Consider the following 16953-nt stretch of genomic DNA (forward strand, 5'->3'; position numbering starts at 1 on the left):
ATATATTATATAATAAATTGATATTATAGTAATAGTAACATTTCTTGCGTCACTGGGCGTTTTGCGTAGGCGAAGTCGATGCGAACGCGATAGCGATGCGGTTTGAAGCGATATGATCCAAAATGATGCGAAGTGACATCGTTGTCATATGTGTAGCTGAGTCACCAGCTGTCACCATCGTACATTTATACAATTTGTTTATTACTATGGTAACGCCTAGAAATATGTAGTTGTATGTAAATAATTACCTCCTATGTTTATTATAAAATTGTTACCATAGTGACGCCTACACCGCCGCGTCCACTTCGCGCAAAAATATCAATCGCGTCGCTGAAGCCCCGCACCGCTTCGCACCGCTCGCGGGTATTATCTGCACGTAGGCCACTGCAGGTGGCGTTGACTGTTTGATATTTTCGTACCGCGCCGCGTTGCATCGCATTCGCATTGACTTCGCCCACGTAAGATGCCGCGTTACAGTTGAATTTCTGCACACGATTTTAATATCGTGGCAAGCGGTGAAATATATACCTACATGTTAGAAACGCAAGATGTGCATTGTATTTAATACAAGACTTACTTAAAAACCAAAGTTGCGTATATTTGAGCACCTGAATGAACTTAATAAAAAAATGGAATTAAAATATATTGACATGCTCCGATAAATTAGGATTCCCGAAAATTCTATAGAGGCAATTTTCTCTATAAATTCGAGAGGAATTTGTTGAATTAAGGAACGACGGGACGCGAAAGCTGAACTTCGCCGACGTTTCATTGGATGTTTACTGGATTTCGGTTAATAAAAAATATCCTCGAATTTATATTTAATTTTGGTGTATAAACCTTTTTATATTAAATTTTTATCTGTGATGTGCCATGGAATTATGAGAAGACCTTTAGTGTGCGGTGGGTGAAAAAATGTTGCAACACACTGTTTTAGAGTACGAGAGTATGATAGTGTATCCCGCTCTTTTGGTGGGTTACTAATATGTTATTGTCTCTACCATGCAAACGTTTTTGATCAGAACCAAATAAAATTATGCTTTAAATCAACTATGCCACCGTATGAGACAATGGAATTCTATAAAATTATACACACTATAGGCAAAGATAATAATGTAATATAATAGATTTTAATTTATGTTGTAAACCTATTCATGGCTTTTATTATGAGTCTTTGATTTGCAGAAAACATTCAGCAGCTTTTTATTTTAGTTCATAATAAATAACAGTGTTTGAAGTATGTGTAAAATATTAGTCAATTTGATTTTCTGGCGGCAGCAGGTTCACGCCAAAAAGTTGTATGGGGGAGTTACCCGGAAGAAGAAAATGGAGAGGACAAAATATAATATAGAACAAAAAATGAGAGGTAGCCGGTCAAGCGGGCATGGTTTGATCCAGAAATTCGAGAAACAAGTGGGGAGGTTTTATACATCTGTTGTTCACTCAACCGCATTCAAAGTATGATAATTTCGGAATAATATGTTATTTACATTACCATATGGCCGTCATATAACGTGTGATGTGCTATTTTATTTATAATCATAAAAGTAAACAGGGTGCAAATCATCCCAGTTTGGTATAGATACCCACTGATACCAACATGATAATTTGACCTAAACATTCCCTGCTATTTTTTAAATTCCCATTTTGCGACGCCTTATGAATGATTGGACATTTCAAAAAAAATCAAGATCGGTCAACGCGAAGCATTGTATTTTTATTGCTATCTGATCGGTTGGACCACAGCTGACATGCAGGTCTGTGTTCGTAAAACGTTATTAAAAATGTGTACGACGCGAATCTTTTTTTATATGAGAAAGGGGATATTTATTTATTTATTTAAGAAAACAAAATATTGTGGACTAACAAATCAAAATTCAGGACATTCACAACATGAGATTTACATGAGAACAAATATTACTCTCACAAGAGAGAAGAAGAAGAAAAAAAATACTAATAATAATAAAAACATTAACAATTTTATACAATAAAATAAAGTTTCAAAAATAAAATGCAAAGTACATCATTGAAAATATTGTCTATGTCAATAGGGAGCGCATTTACTAATTTTCACCCCTCGCTAATGGTGCCTGATAGGCTTGACTCGAGGAAACAGTTCTGATAAAGAATAGGTCATGACTGCGACCGCGTAGGTAATTGACAGGCGCATGTAAATTTAAATTCTTTAGGACGCCAGGATTAGAAACCATTCCTCGTGATAGCAGGCAAAAAAATGTCAAGAGCAGAAGTGACCTACGAGATTCAAAAGAGTGAAAAATGAGCATGCCTTGTAGAAAGGCAGTCGGAAAGTAATCGTTTGACGAATTATTAAAAGGACAATAGCTATATATGTCTTAAAATAAAGACATCGAAGAAATTTCTTTTGGATGCGCTCTAAAATAACCTTGTAGGAAACTTCATAAGGATTCCAGATACTAGACCCATATTCAAGAATACTACGGACTAGCGAGACGTAGAGTATACGTATGAAATTCGGATTCTTGAATGGTTTATGTTCTACTTAATGTTGACTCCCTCCCGATGTGTTATAGGTACAACTAACATATTATTATTATTACTTACTATAGGTACACGAGCATTGATGATTTTTTTAAATTCGTATGCACAAAAATGTGTTTGATGGAACCCTAATTGTAAATGAAATAGGTAGATAGCTGTTATCAATCATCACAATATCACTCACCAAGATTGTCCGTATCCTCACACTCTGACGTTGATAAAAAGTAATATAACGCCAAAAAATAAGTCCGTCTATTATTATTTCAGAAACCTAGTGAACCTAATTTTCCTTTATCTGCCTACATTTGGTTAGTATCGTTCGGGTGAGTATTTGGAGTAGGGAATCTACATAAGCATCAATAGACATAGTATAGAAATAGTATGAAATCGACGTTCTGGATGAAATGAATTAATTGTATTTTGCAAATTGGTTGAAGTATAGGGGGGTATTAATGTATATTAACGGTATTGCGGTATCCATATAATTATTAGTCTAGAGCTGTCATGATTTTGAGCAATCCTGTGTCTTATTTATTATATCCCACAGGTCCAAAAGATTGGTTCGCGTCTGCGCTCTAAGAGATCTAAGAATAAGAAGCAATTTAATCTGTAGTGTAATGCATACAGATCGCAGCAGTAGTGCGGACAGTACCTGCATTAAAGCTAATTTATGATGTGTGTTTATCTCACTTCTCTGGTCAACCCGAAACTAGAGCCCTGTCAGCCTTTCCCAGCCATGACCTACACCACTCCGGAATTCGGGTGGACACCGAGAATTTTTTGACAGTTCCATTAGGGATTGGGTTTCTAAAAAAACCCGACATTAGTGTTTAGAAATTTTTGTGTTAGAAATTAAAATCTAAGAAATATTTCTAAATAGGGTGCTGGAGAATTACAAATCATTTTCTGTCGTGTTTTTATTTGTCTAAGCCCAAAGGTATAGTATATTGGCTTTCAATTTCAATGTTTAAAATCATTCTGATAATTTTCATGTTTGGGGGGTGCCAGGGCCCCTTGCCCCCTCCCCCCTGGGTGCGCCACTAACTGTATCATTCATTATATTATGAATTTAAGTTTGTCACGAAAATAAAACGCGTATCCAATAAGTATTTGAAAACCGTCGGCGAGATTTATGTTCTTTAGATAATAATTAATGTACAGCACGCGAGATCAAAACGTAAAAAGACATTCTTCCCAAAAAACTTTCAGTGTATGGATGATTACCAGTTTTAGTCAGTACCAGATTACCGGTTAGGTACCTAACTATGAACTACGAAATAATTATGTACTACAACACTACCTTCTAGAGCTAGAGTTATAAAGAAGGCAGTGACTTACAATGAGCGCTGAAATTTATGATAACTAGTCAACCGACTTATGTACTGAAACTTAAGCGAGTAAATTAAACCTTATTTATAATTATGAGTGAAAACTTTGCTCCAAGTATAATGGTTCACCATTACTTGATTTATTATAACTTGAACGTCTTGTTGAAAGCAACTTCATCTTATATTATTAAATTTTGAATGTGTTTTGCCGTGTGAAAATAATAATTATATTTCGAGTACTTACATATTAAACCACGATTTATTGTTATTTGGTTGGGTGGGTGGGTACAGTATAGTATATTAACTGAAAACTCCTGTGATATTATTATAACTATAAAATAGATATTCAATTAACTATTTTGAAACAAATCTAACATCATTTTGAAAATTTGTAAAATAAACAGAGATTGTTGACCGTTATTTATTATGAACAGATAGTTATAATTAAATTTAATATTTAATAAAACATACAACACGTGGAACAATAATTTGATAATTCACAAAATATAAGAATGCAGCGTTTCTTTATAGAACCCTGGGTGCCTAAAATGTCCGGCTTTGCTCGTGGTCACTTCGTTGACGGATATACTATACATTTATTTATTTATTTATTTATTCAGATAAAATAGTATTATGACATTACAGCGATTGGCAGATGCGTCATAATACATAACAAATAAAAATTATAAAAATGACTACATATGTTAATACAAATGAATATGATTTGATCAAATTTAATGCGACGTAATCAGTCGAAGAGGCGTATCAGTGCAGTAAGAAAGTGAAAAAAGTGCAAAGTTATAAAGCGGATACTCTATGAATAAGTAATTAGTCGTAAGTATATAATTCGTTAGCAAAAGAGATTGGCATTTTTTTATTTCAAATTTGGACAACCAGCATTCAAAGAATCAGTAGACAAAGCATGTATCCATGTTTAATAATTTTAGCCGTCAGGCTTAAAGTAACCATCATCTAGGGGGCTCAGGGGGGACGAAGATCTCCGCGAGGCGCAATATTTTAAACTAAAACTTAAAAAAAACTTATCCCAGATGCGCAACATGGTTCTCGAGCCAGCCATTCTACTAATCACCAGTTACTACGGGTCGCCGAATTACTTACAGATGGATTCAACCACCACCATTTCACAATATGTCTCTTTTTAGACATATCGTAAGCTTTCGATACAATATCACTTCAGGCATTCTCTCCACATGTCTCGCCCATCGTAGTCTTTGGGACTTACAGTATCTTATGATTGTTTGCTGTTCAATCAGCTCTTCCAACTCGGGTTTCATGTTTATTCTGTAGTTCTTGTGATGTCATGTGATTAATTGTGTGTGGAGAGATTTCTCTGACAATAAGCGACAACCGTGTCCAAACAGGTATTTTTTCCCCGTACGTCCCCACACATCCGAGATAGTCAAACTATTATAATATTCAAGGCTTCTTTTCATGTTATAGATATTGTGAAAATGCAAGGCATAAAATAGTATTTCTACTATACAGTAGGTATTCTTACCTTTTTCTTCTTTTTGAGTGTAACACGAACTCCATCGACGGAGATATCAACTGTGACTTTTTTCTTTTTGACGCCTTTTGCCTTGAACTCGTACTGAAAAACAAAAACAGCAATATATTAATGTTATAATGTTTTAAGCTTACTTATATTTATTTTTCTTCACTATATATTTGGCGATAAAATATCACATGCGTTGCTTTTTATAAATTATAAATAAGTAAAGGTAATATATTTTTAAATATAGCATAATTAAAATTCATTAAACTAATACAAAATATTAGTAATTTTATTGCTACAACATTAAAATATAAAGACATAAACATTTTGAGTTTCGACTAAAGAAAATTTTTTAATTTATTTGAAGTAGGTACGAACTGAATGTTCAAAAAGTCATCGACTAAGCTTGCAACGCGTACTGTCCATTACGTTTGAGTAGTTTCGTATATAAACTATTAGTAACTGTTAATCATGGTCAAAACTCTGAGTGGTCATTTGTGAGAGAGGGCCAATATTTTGACAGATGTAGGTATCAAATTATAGTCATTGTCGAAAGGTAGACTTAACCATGTAAATTAATACAAATAGAGAACAGTGTTTAATTAATAGCAACATTTTAAAAATAAGGTAACTTTTATTCGTTCATAAAATAACAAAATTAATTGTTATAATAAATAAAATATAAGCTTTTAGATGTATGTAGGTATGTGGTATATAAAAGCATACATTGATTGATAAGATTAAAATAAACGTAGGAAATAAAAAAGTAGGAACCACAATGGCTTCAGCATTGTCGATTTTTTTAAATGATTTTCTTGTAACCTCTGACAAACTATTAAGTAGTGTCTATATAAGAACATCCCATCTGTTTATTTACTATATCTCTATTCTCTAATATTGTATTAGGTATGTACAACATGTTCTAATTCAACAATGCCACAGGGATAAGGATAACACAATATATAATCATTCGTAACAATTGGTATTAGTCTGGTTTGTAAATTCTTGGAAACGTTTCCCATTTACTGAGGGTAGAGTAAATATTTCTTAGTTTTAAATAATGATACTTAATTAAATACAGACTGTCAATTTATATTTTAAAGCTCGATCGACACCTTGCTCGGGCCCAGATTTTGACCAATTAATTGATCCAGGCACATCGCAGATATATGGATACTGATCGCATAGCATTTTATTAATCGCCAACATGGCTTTGCATCATAAATATTGAATCTTCTCCTAGACGGAGCCTTCTGTGATTTCCTTGTAAAAATCGCAGAAGGCCGATTTTCTTCGATATCTTAAATCTGCAGTGATCAATGTCCTGATTGCAAAAAATAAGTAAGAATATTTTTGGGGGATGCTCTAATTTTAATTTAAACGTTAGAACGCAGTGTAATTATATGATAAGGTATTCATTTCGATTATTGTCTTTCTAATTACCATAAGTAGCATAGCATGTAGATAGAGAAGTGCATAAACGCCTGTCCGGTATGGTACAAGTCTGCGCACACGAGACATGTGGACACTGCGCTTAACGTAACCTGCCGGATCGTGACGGCGTGCTTGAAACCTATGCATGCCACCAAAGTTCGCGTGCTTTCAGGAATCCCCCCCCCCAATCCGACGCGAAACTGTAGCCCGAGTTGAAAAGGCAGCCCAAGAGAGAGACCGTCCCTCCAGAAGAAGATGTAAAGCCAGCAGAGCATCTCCCACCTGGAGCCAGTCTTGGGTACCGTACATGGAAAGCCCTAAACACACTGAGAACCATGGTAGGGTGCACTCAAAACAACACGGTGAAGTGGGGGTTCTCCAATAACCAAACCTGCGAATGCGGTAAAATGCAAAGCACGGAGCACTTTTTTTCATGCAAGGCTTGCCCAGTATGCTGCAATTTCTGGAGCGACACATTGTAGTTATTGAAGACCCAATACGACGAAGAAGAAGAAGTGCATAATACGAGGGTGGGTCAATAATTCCTTAGAAAAAAGCATTAAAACAGTTTTTATTTTTGTATTTTTTTTTTATTTCTCAACATAATCTCCTTGGAGCTCAATACACTTGGTTAGACGTTTCTCAATTTTTTTTAAACCGTCAGAAAAATAAGTTTTCGGAAGGTCCTCATAATAAGCATTTGTCCGATCGATGACTTCTTCATTTGCAAAAAAACCTTGTCCACTTAGCCATTTTTTTAAGTTTGGGAAAAGGAAAAAGTCACTGGGGGCTAAATCTGGCGAATACGGTGGGTGATCGACCAATTCGAACTTCAATTCTTCAATTTTAGCCATTGATCGTAAACATGTGTGAACACGGGCATTGTCCTGATGAAAGAGGATTTTTTTCCTGTTTAAATGAGGCCATTTTTCTTCAATTTCGTTTTTTAGCTGGTCCAATAAAGATGCATAATAATCCCCTGTTATTGTTTTTCCTTTTTCCAAAAAGTCAACGAAAATCATTTCACGTGCATCCCAAAATACAGTAGCCATAACCTTACCAGCTGATTTTACGGTTTTCGCCTTCTTTGGACATGGTTTGTCTTCGCAATCCACTGCTTTGACTGTTCTTTTGTCTCGGGAGTATAGTGGTGTATCCATGTTTCATCTACAGTCACAAAGCGACGAAAAAATTCATCCGGATTGCGTTGCATGAGCGACAACAGGGCTTTAGAGGCCACCACCCTATTGCGTTTATTGTCGACTGTGAGCAAACGCGGCACCCATCTTGCAGAAATATTTTTCATGCCCAATTTGTCATGTAAAATAGAAATGACGCTAACTTTTGAGATCCCTGTAACCTCAATTATCTCACTCAACTTTAATCTTCGGTCACTTAACACCATATCGTGGATTTTATTGATCATTTCTGGTGTAGTCACCTCTACAGGACGTTCTGAGCGTGGTGTATCCTTTGTTGATGTACGACCACGTTTAAATTCATTTAACCAGTTATAAATAGTTGCAAGTGAAGGAGCAGATATGCCGTGAACTAAATCCAACTCATTTTTTATTTCCTTTGCTGTTAACCCTTTTATATTAAAATGTTTAATAACAGCTCTAAACTCAATTTTCTCCATTTTCCATTTTTCCATTTTCCACAAGCAAATTTTTTTTTTAAATGTACGAAAAACACACAACAACCCGACCAATCTGATTGAAACTTTGCAGCATACTGAATCGGTAGTGCCGCTGCATGAAAACAAACCGCTTACAGTACTAGTCGCGCCACTTGTCGGCTTTTCTAAGGACTTATTGACCCACCCTCGTAGATGCAGAATATTTGTCTATATTCTTTAATGAGATCATCGCGGTTGGTCAATAGATATTGCATGACCATTGCCCGCTAATATTAGAATCGACAGTTTATTAGTAAAAAAAAGCATAACATCAATACTGTAAATTTAGAACACCTCAGTAGAAAGAGTAAATAATATGCTGTTAATATGAGTAAGTAGAGTGGTGTGCGGAGCCACGCCTAAAACTTAACATATCGAGTCAATTACTACATTGAAAATTCTACCGGATATACTTAAGTATATAATGTTAAATTAGATGAAAATTGATAAAATTATATTTATACGACGAAGTTTATAATATTAATATTATTATTTATAATATTAATATACTAAGATGGCATATTATACAACTTTCATACAAAGTCGACAGATTATTTAGACTAGGCTCGTAAATTTATCACAAATTCACTTTGGCCGTTAAACCATAAAACAATCAATTATTGTAAAACAATCATGATATATTTTGCTGTATTTGTAATACTCCGTAGGAATTATTTTTCAGGGAGTCCTACAAACCTGTATGTGGATTGGATCGCGTCGTACATAAAACCGACATTGATTGAACATGATAAACAGCCTCTTTTATTTTATGAACAAAACTATTATAAGCGATAATGAATGGAAAATTGAGATACTTCGGGCAAATCTTTCTTCTGTCATTGCTGTGCAACAGATGCCTTTAAACCATGGGTGGCCAACTCGAGGCCCGTGGGCCGCATGCGGCCCGCTGGGTGTCAACTTGTGGCCCGTGGAGCAGTGAGAGTAAAAATAATATTAAATGCTGCCGCTAGATGTGCTAATTTCGCAAATTGAGATTCGATATTGGCTAAAGATTTTAAAAAGCACCGTGTTCTTTTTGCTGTATTTGCAACGACGCCATTCTCCGTAGACGTGAATTTATTACCGGGAAATTTACAAATGGAACATTGTGAAATATGTTCCGATGAACAGTGAAAGAAGAAATTCCATCAGGTTGGTTTGGAAGAGTTTTACAAAACATATTTGGACAAGGAGAAATATCCTGCATTTTACAAACATGCTCTAAAGATGACTTCGCTATTTGGAAACACTTACATGTGTGAACAGCTTTTTAGGCGGATGAAGCATATCAAATTCCGAGTGTGAACACGAACCACTGATGTGCATTTGGAAAACTGTTTGCGTGTAGCAACAACCTCACTCGATATCGATATTGATGCACTTAGTTCTGCCACACAAAATCAAACTTCTCACTAAAATTTATTATTTATATATTATTTTGTTTATTTTTTATTATTTAAAAAAAAGTTTAATGTAATAAATATGTTTGATTCTCATTTCTGTTTTATTTTAATATGTTTTGTATAAAAAAAATCGGTTTTGCGGCCCGGTAGGAAATCTCATTTTTAGAATCTGGCCCGGCTGCTGAAAAGGTTGGCCACCCATGCTTTAAACTCTTTCCAACCATGCCTTAGCTCAGGGGTAGTCAACCTTTTTATATTTACTGCCCACTTTTGTAACTTTGTTAGTAGAAAAACATTCTAACCGCCCACCGGTTCCACAGTAGGAAATGGTGATTTATAAAGTAGGGAAGTAACTTAACTTCATAAAATTTATAAAGCAGAGTCACAGCAATTTAAAACTAAGTTTAGTTAAGTTACGTTCGCTAAGTTTGGCAGAATAAATCTTTATAAAACAACTTACTGTAGTTAATAATCTATGTTTTTATTTTTACTTTGAATACATAAGCATGAGGTTTAATTAATTAAATGAGATCCCTGAGGTTGATGCTGCGAAACTAAATACTGGATATCTGGCTCAATTTTTGTGAGGAACAAACGAAGGTCTCCTCTTTCGGAAATATTCAGGCGATTCGCGAGATGCACGAGTTATTCTGGGGCGAGGCTCTTTTGTTTGCGGTCGCACTATAGCGCCATTTAGTTTCACTTATGTAACGTGAACTAAACTTACGCGAGGGCGACACAAATAGTATATTTTCTGATGTTTTTAAAACCCCTACCGCCCACCATAAAAGCTAGAACACCCACTAGTGGGAGGTAGGGACCAGGTTGACTACCCCTGCCATAGCTACTATGGTAGCCGGGTCATCTTTATACGTATCATCGATAGTATACAACGAGTGGCCATACCAGTACGAGGAGCACATCATAAGAGGAGATAAATCCAAAGCGATCCAACTGACTATTCAAGATAATATGATAGAAGGTATTAACAGACCAGCTTCAGCACTACTTAACGGTACTAGAAGAATAATACATGTCATGTACCCACTAGGACTAATAGAATCGAATGCACAACACGCATAGTAGTAGATACGTCATACCAATAGGTACTGGATTAGTCTCCATATAAACACTGAGTAATTGATTGAACTATAGCGTAGTAGAAACCCAATTGATCATAGATAGCTTAAGTAATTATACAACCCCACCGACCAATAAACTTACTATCAAATAGTTCCCACAGATTATTACTTCCTCGCTGTGTGCTCATTCTACCATTAACTAAACCTTAATTTATTGCCGAAAGCCTACGTTTATGCTTTTCTGTAATAAATCAGCATTACAATGTATTATTTATATCAATTTAAATAGAAAACACCTTTATAGAAATGAAATAATAAAAGACGTCAACAGCCAGGATTATTCTTATTAATGAATAATTTATGAACGAAACAAACCCATTGTAATAAATTGTGTAAACACAAGTTGAATGTTTTGGCTTTCCAAACTAAATGGGCAACGATGAATTATTTTTTTCAAGTTAAATAATTTCATGGAAAAGCGAAGTTTATTAAATTGGTCTGGGTGATCATTTGTTTTGCATACCTATTAATTGCAAATGTTGTTTAGTACAAGGCTATTGCCGCTACTAAGTATAGTGAAGTACCTATGCAGAATAATAACATTTAATTAAGTAGATCATAATCAAAACCTCCATAACTGGTTTGGGTCCAGGCTTCCTCCAACAATCCTCCCCACCTGTCGCTATCATTCTAAAGTGACCGCTTTCTAATTCAGTAGCCCACGCATAAAAACAGTCATCACTCATCGGTAGCCCCCGTCTAGTGAATCCGGAAACAAATTGCGAATTATGGAGGTGAAAATGTACCGAAATGTGCGAATTATGGAGGTTAATTAATGTACCTACTGATTATGACAATACAATAAACGCATTGGTTAAAAAAGTATTCAGAAAACCTATTGAAGATTTAATTTGCGATAGATAGATAGATTTTAAACGCAATATAATGGAGAAAAAACTGTAAGACTAGAATCGGCAGCTCTCGTAGTCCAGTGCATAAAAAGTACTGTAATATAAAGCACTGAGCTCTCACCAGGGGCTCCGCACTCGATTTTCCGTGAGGTGACATTATATTTATTTGTTTTTTTTCCAAAATCTGGGTGTTTCTGTGACTGTTTCGTTTCTACTACTGTACTAATGTTTCACTACATTACTGCCATTAGGCCTCATGGCCTTTTGTAGTGTTAAGCCATCAAGTTGTAACCTATTGTTATGTACCGCCAGGCCATAAGTGAATTAACTCGCGAGCTTTTGTCGACGTGATAGTAAGGTTAGGTTAGGTTAGGTCATGTATAATTTTTCAAACCAATACTTATTATTTTAGTGTAAAAATGTTGACGAAAAAATAGAGAAACGTGTAAATTTGGTTAGGGTTTACAAATTTTCGTCATTATGTGCGTATTTCATATTTCTCGTTGGATTTATTTTATTCTTAAATTTGGCTGGCAGTGAAAAGGAAAGAATATTACATAATTATAATATTAGATTGCGGAACGGGATTTTGCCTTGCTAATTAAGATATTTGGATTTGTCATTCTATTTTGATTTATTTGCAATTCTATTTTGATTTTTTCGGTCTCGGTTTGGGTTTCATTCATAATTTGTGTGTGTACCTATTAGTCCGCAAGTTAAATTATTATTGTAATTTTCTTGGAAAAAATACGCCAATGCCAATATGAGATAACCCCGATTGTGATACATAATAATAAGTAGGTATTGCTTATATATATTTTTTTATGACACCAATAATAATAGAGATATATTTATGCGTTTAGAGATAAAATTTATTGAGACATTGACACTTTCAGTGCGAAGGGTCAAGGTGGAAAACTGCACTCACTTTATTTGCCCCAGCGAAGATCGCAACACGTCATGTTAGGCAGACGTTATCCGCCAACTCACAATGACGTGGGTAAACGAAGTAATGCTGAGGACAGGCGAAAGCAGCAGCTGTGTCAAACAGCTTAATATTGAAATACTCAGTCAGCATAAACAATACTATCCCAAGATTTCGGCTCACTGTTTTTAATTCAGTAAATGGGATGCTATAATATGCTTGGCACGGTTACCAAAAAATTTTGTCCAGGATTGTATGCTTTATTCTAATAGAATTTAGAAATTAGGTGGTGATACTTACATTTGGGGGCGGCGCTCCAAAAGAAAGCCAGAATGCGCCCTTATAACGGGATTAAAGAATAATTATTGAGGTATGTGTATATTAAGAAAATTAATACTGTCGACTGAGGGCACTTGATGGAATTAGAACTTAAATTCTAATTGATTTAAGTTTTGTACTAATCCACTTGCGTAATTTTTGCGACATCATCTCTTTCATTAATTTTCAGTATATTCAATTTCAATTTAAATTTTTCAATTCAATTTCAATTTATTTATTTTTACATATTGTGGACATTACAAATTATAAGTTTAAGACGTTCACAACATGACATAAAAAAGAGATAGATAATAATGTTATTAAACAAATATGTACATACAAAAATATTAATTATATAGGTACATGGAAATACACCGGATGAGTTAAGCAGACCCTATTTTAAAAATTTATAAAATAACGTCCACCTATACTCATCCTCACGTAGGTGGAATATATCAACACCCGAAGCAATTTCGTTGAACATAGTTATCGCCCTCCCAATTGGCATTACCAGTGGCAGGTTGGTTCTGCACCTTGGGAGAATAAACAACTGATGTTCTCTATTTCTAAGATAGTTATCAGGGACACACAGGTCAACACTGCCCAGAATGGCAGAGTTCTCATTTATACCTCGTATAAGTCGAAAAAAATACATAGCTAAATAAAGATTTCTTCTAAATTGCAAACTGCAGTATGTAAGCATGCCTAAGAGAAAGTCAGTTGGATAAAGCCACGGATAGTATCCGTACAACCTCAAATAAAGGAGTCTCAAGAATTTCTTCTGAATCCTCTCCACCATAAGGCCATACTTCAACTGATGCGGTGCCCAAACAATAGACCCACTCTCAAGTCTGCTTCGAACTAAAGAATTAAATAAAAGTTTTAATACCGTAACATCCGAAAAGACCCGGGAAGTACGCATAACGAAGCCCAACATTTTAAGCGCCTTGTTACAAATGGTAACTATATGGCTAATAAATGTCAGTTTACTCTCAAACGCAATGCCAAGATCCCTTACAGATGATATTCGTGACAGAACTCTGCCATGCATCGAGTATTGGAAAAACAACACTTTTGAGGCTCTGGTAAACGACAAAAGATTGCATTTATCAATATTGAATTCTAGTTTGTTACGCCTGCCCCAATCTAATATATTATCTATATCAAGTTGGAGCTGACGACAATCGTCCAAGGTGACAACTTCCAAAAAGAGTTTCAAGTCATCAGCGAACAACAAAAACATAGCATTTTTTATTACCAATGCTATGTCATTTATAAAAATCGTGAACAGCAACGGCCCTAAGTTTGAGCCCTGAGGGACACCAGAAAATGTGTTAAAGGTCTGTGACTGATAAAGGCCGTACGATACGTATTGTTGACGGTTCCTAAAATAACTCCCGAATAGCTTCAAAAATCGATCAGACAATCCAATAAGTTGGAGTTTTTCCATCAGGACATCATGATCGACTTTGTCAAATGCTTTCGAGAAGTCATTGTAAGAACAGTCAACCTGGTGACCTCTATCCAGGGCCGATGACACATAATTGGTAAATACCATCAGGTTAGTTTCCGTTGATCGGCCTGCTCTAAATCTATGCTGTTCATTTATTATAAATGACTCAATTTTTGGAGAAATCATGTTGTGCATGCACTCACCTAAAGGTAAATAGGGACACACTGACAACGAATAGAATTAATATTCTAACTTATATAATAAATCAATACAATAAAGTAGGTAGGCAAAAACTTATAAATAATTAAATGTAGGACAAATTAATATAATATTCGGACCGTATGTATAGTTATAGTAGCTATTTATTTCGAAGAATCGATAAATTTTAGTTGCATTAAAGATTTTATTTCGTTTGCAACGTTGTTTAGTTACGAATTGATTTGCGAAGATTTATTTTGGTAAGCCATACCCATGAGCTAGATGGGAAAGTGAGTACTATCTTCGCCTGTTTTTAGTTTAATGTCAGTGCAAATGAAGTAAGATTGGAGAAGGATAGGGAGGGAGGAGAATTGGTGTAAAAAAGTGCAAAGCAATTGCGGGCGATCCATACCGTACCGCACCGCGCCGTGAATAATAACAATTCGGGCACATTTCCCCAGAGGAAATGTAATTTCACGGACGATTAACTGAGATATGAGCGGCCAGCGGACGACCCGCTCATTCGTTAGGTACGGAACTGATGTCCCGCGAACCCGTAACGAATAGGCACTCCATACTAGGCGATTAATTAACATTTAATATTTCAATTATTTAAGTACACACATTCTTCTTTCGACCATGTCCGATCCTAATAGTATCATATGTGCCTCCACAGAGTAGAGGTTTGTATTAACAGATTTTTTGTTTTTTTTTTACGAAAAATGAATGTCAGCCACTTGCTCAATCTATTAGGTCCATACCCTGATAGACACAAATTGAAAAACAATATTTGTACTTGTCAGACCCAGGATTTGAACCTGGGACCTACGGCGTGATAGTCCAACGCTTAAGCCGCGCGGCCACCGTCAGTGTCAATAATTTAACGTCCTTTACAACATAAGTAGCGATGGAAAAATTATATTTATGTACTTTGCGAGGTTTATTTAAATTTTGCAGTGAAATCTCTCAGAGAAATCCATCGATTATCGCAGCCTTTTCCATCTATATCAAAATCTAAGCAAATACACTGAAAATGTCATAAAATTATCCAGATTGTTTGGGCGAAGTAGCTGTTTTTTGTACAGACTATTCTGTACCGGAAAAAATAACAATATATTTTTTAAACTAAATTAAAATAATCATTCTTCCGACCATGTCCGATTCTAATTAGATCATATGGGCCTCCACAGAGTGGAGGTTTGTATTAACAGATTTTGTTTTTATGAGAAATGGATGTCAGCCACTTTCTCAACCTATTAGATCTATAACTCTGACTCATACATAAATTGAAAAACAATATGTGTACTTATCAGACCCAGGATTCGAACCTGGGACCCACGACGCTACAGGGAAACACTTAAGCCGCGGCTTTAACATTTTGATATTACTATGGTTACATTATGTGTGTATTATTATTCATATACGCGTATATTTTACAAAGCCGGTTATGGGTCAGTGGATGACGCGATCGCCAATAGGGTCGTGACGTGATTTTATTAAATTATTTTAAATTCTAATAACTGACTACTTACTTTTATCTGGGTTTCATTGTTAACGCTCACAACGGTATGTACATAGAAATAATAAAACGGATACCAAATTGAGATGGCCAACAAGAAGTGTTACTTTGGAATCCTTAAACATTGAAAATTCAAAGTGCCATAACATAACGGAACGGAACTTTTTGATACCAAACCGTCTGGGCGGAGGATTGATTGGAGACGAAAGTACTCTGATGGCGTGGCTCAGGATGTATGAGCGGTCGGAATTCCGGATTGGAGGAGGATTGTAGAGCATATACTAGACTAGGGAAGACGACTTGAGGACGCGAATGATGATGACAATATCTTTTTTTAGTTGAATATTTATTTTACAAAAGTAAAAAATTAAATTTTATCGATCAGTAATATACTGAAGATGAAACAAGAGAAACAAACGAGCGTAAGTCCCGTAAATATGACTGTACTAACACTTTTTTCGTTTACCCCACCATCAGCCACTCTTCTCTATTGACGTGAGCTGATACCTGCTACTCAACAAATATGATAAAAAAAAACAATGCAAATCATGGTGACGAATCGAATTTTAATTGATAGATACTATTGGGTATGGATAGTCTAAACTAAACTAAATAAGGTATGTGAAAATGTGTGTATAAGACGTGATGTGCTCTTTTTCACAAACCGT

General features: G+C 35.4%; 1 protein-coding gene across 1 annotated transcript in view; it reads right to left on the reverse strand.

The window, feature by feature from the left end:
• LOC147079909 (uncharacterized) overlaps window positions 1-16953 on the reverse strand; it is a 127302-nt gene that overhangs the window by 86037 nt on the left and 24312 nt on the right. Inside the window, exon 2 of the mRNA XM_085946807.1 lies at window positions 5368-5460. Coding sequence (XP_085802933.1) covers window positions 5368-5460 — 93 coding nt within the window. The remainder of the gene's footprint in view (window positions 1-5367; window positions 5461-16953) is intronic.

This window comes from Rhyacophila brunnea, unplaced genomic scaffold (assembly GCF_057557595.1).
Source record: "Rhyacophila brunnea isolate RB1 unplaced genomic scaffold, BYU_Rbru_1.0 scaffold_1, whole genome shotgun sequence".
Taxonomy (NCBI): Eukaryota; Metazoa; Arthropoda; class Insecta; order Trichoptera; family Rhyacophilidae; genus Rhyacophila; species Rhyacophila brunnea.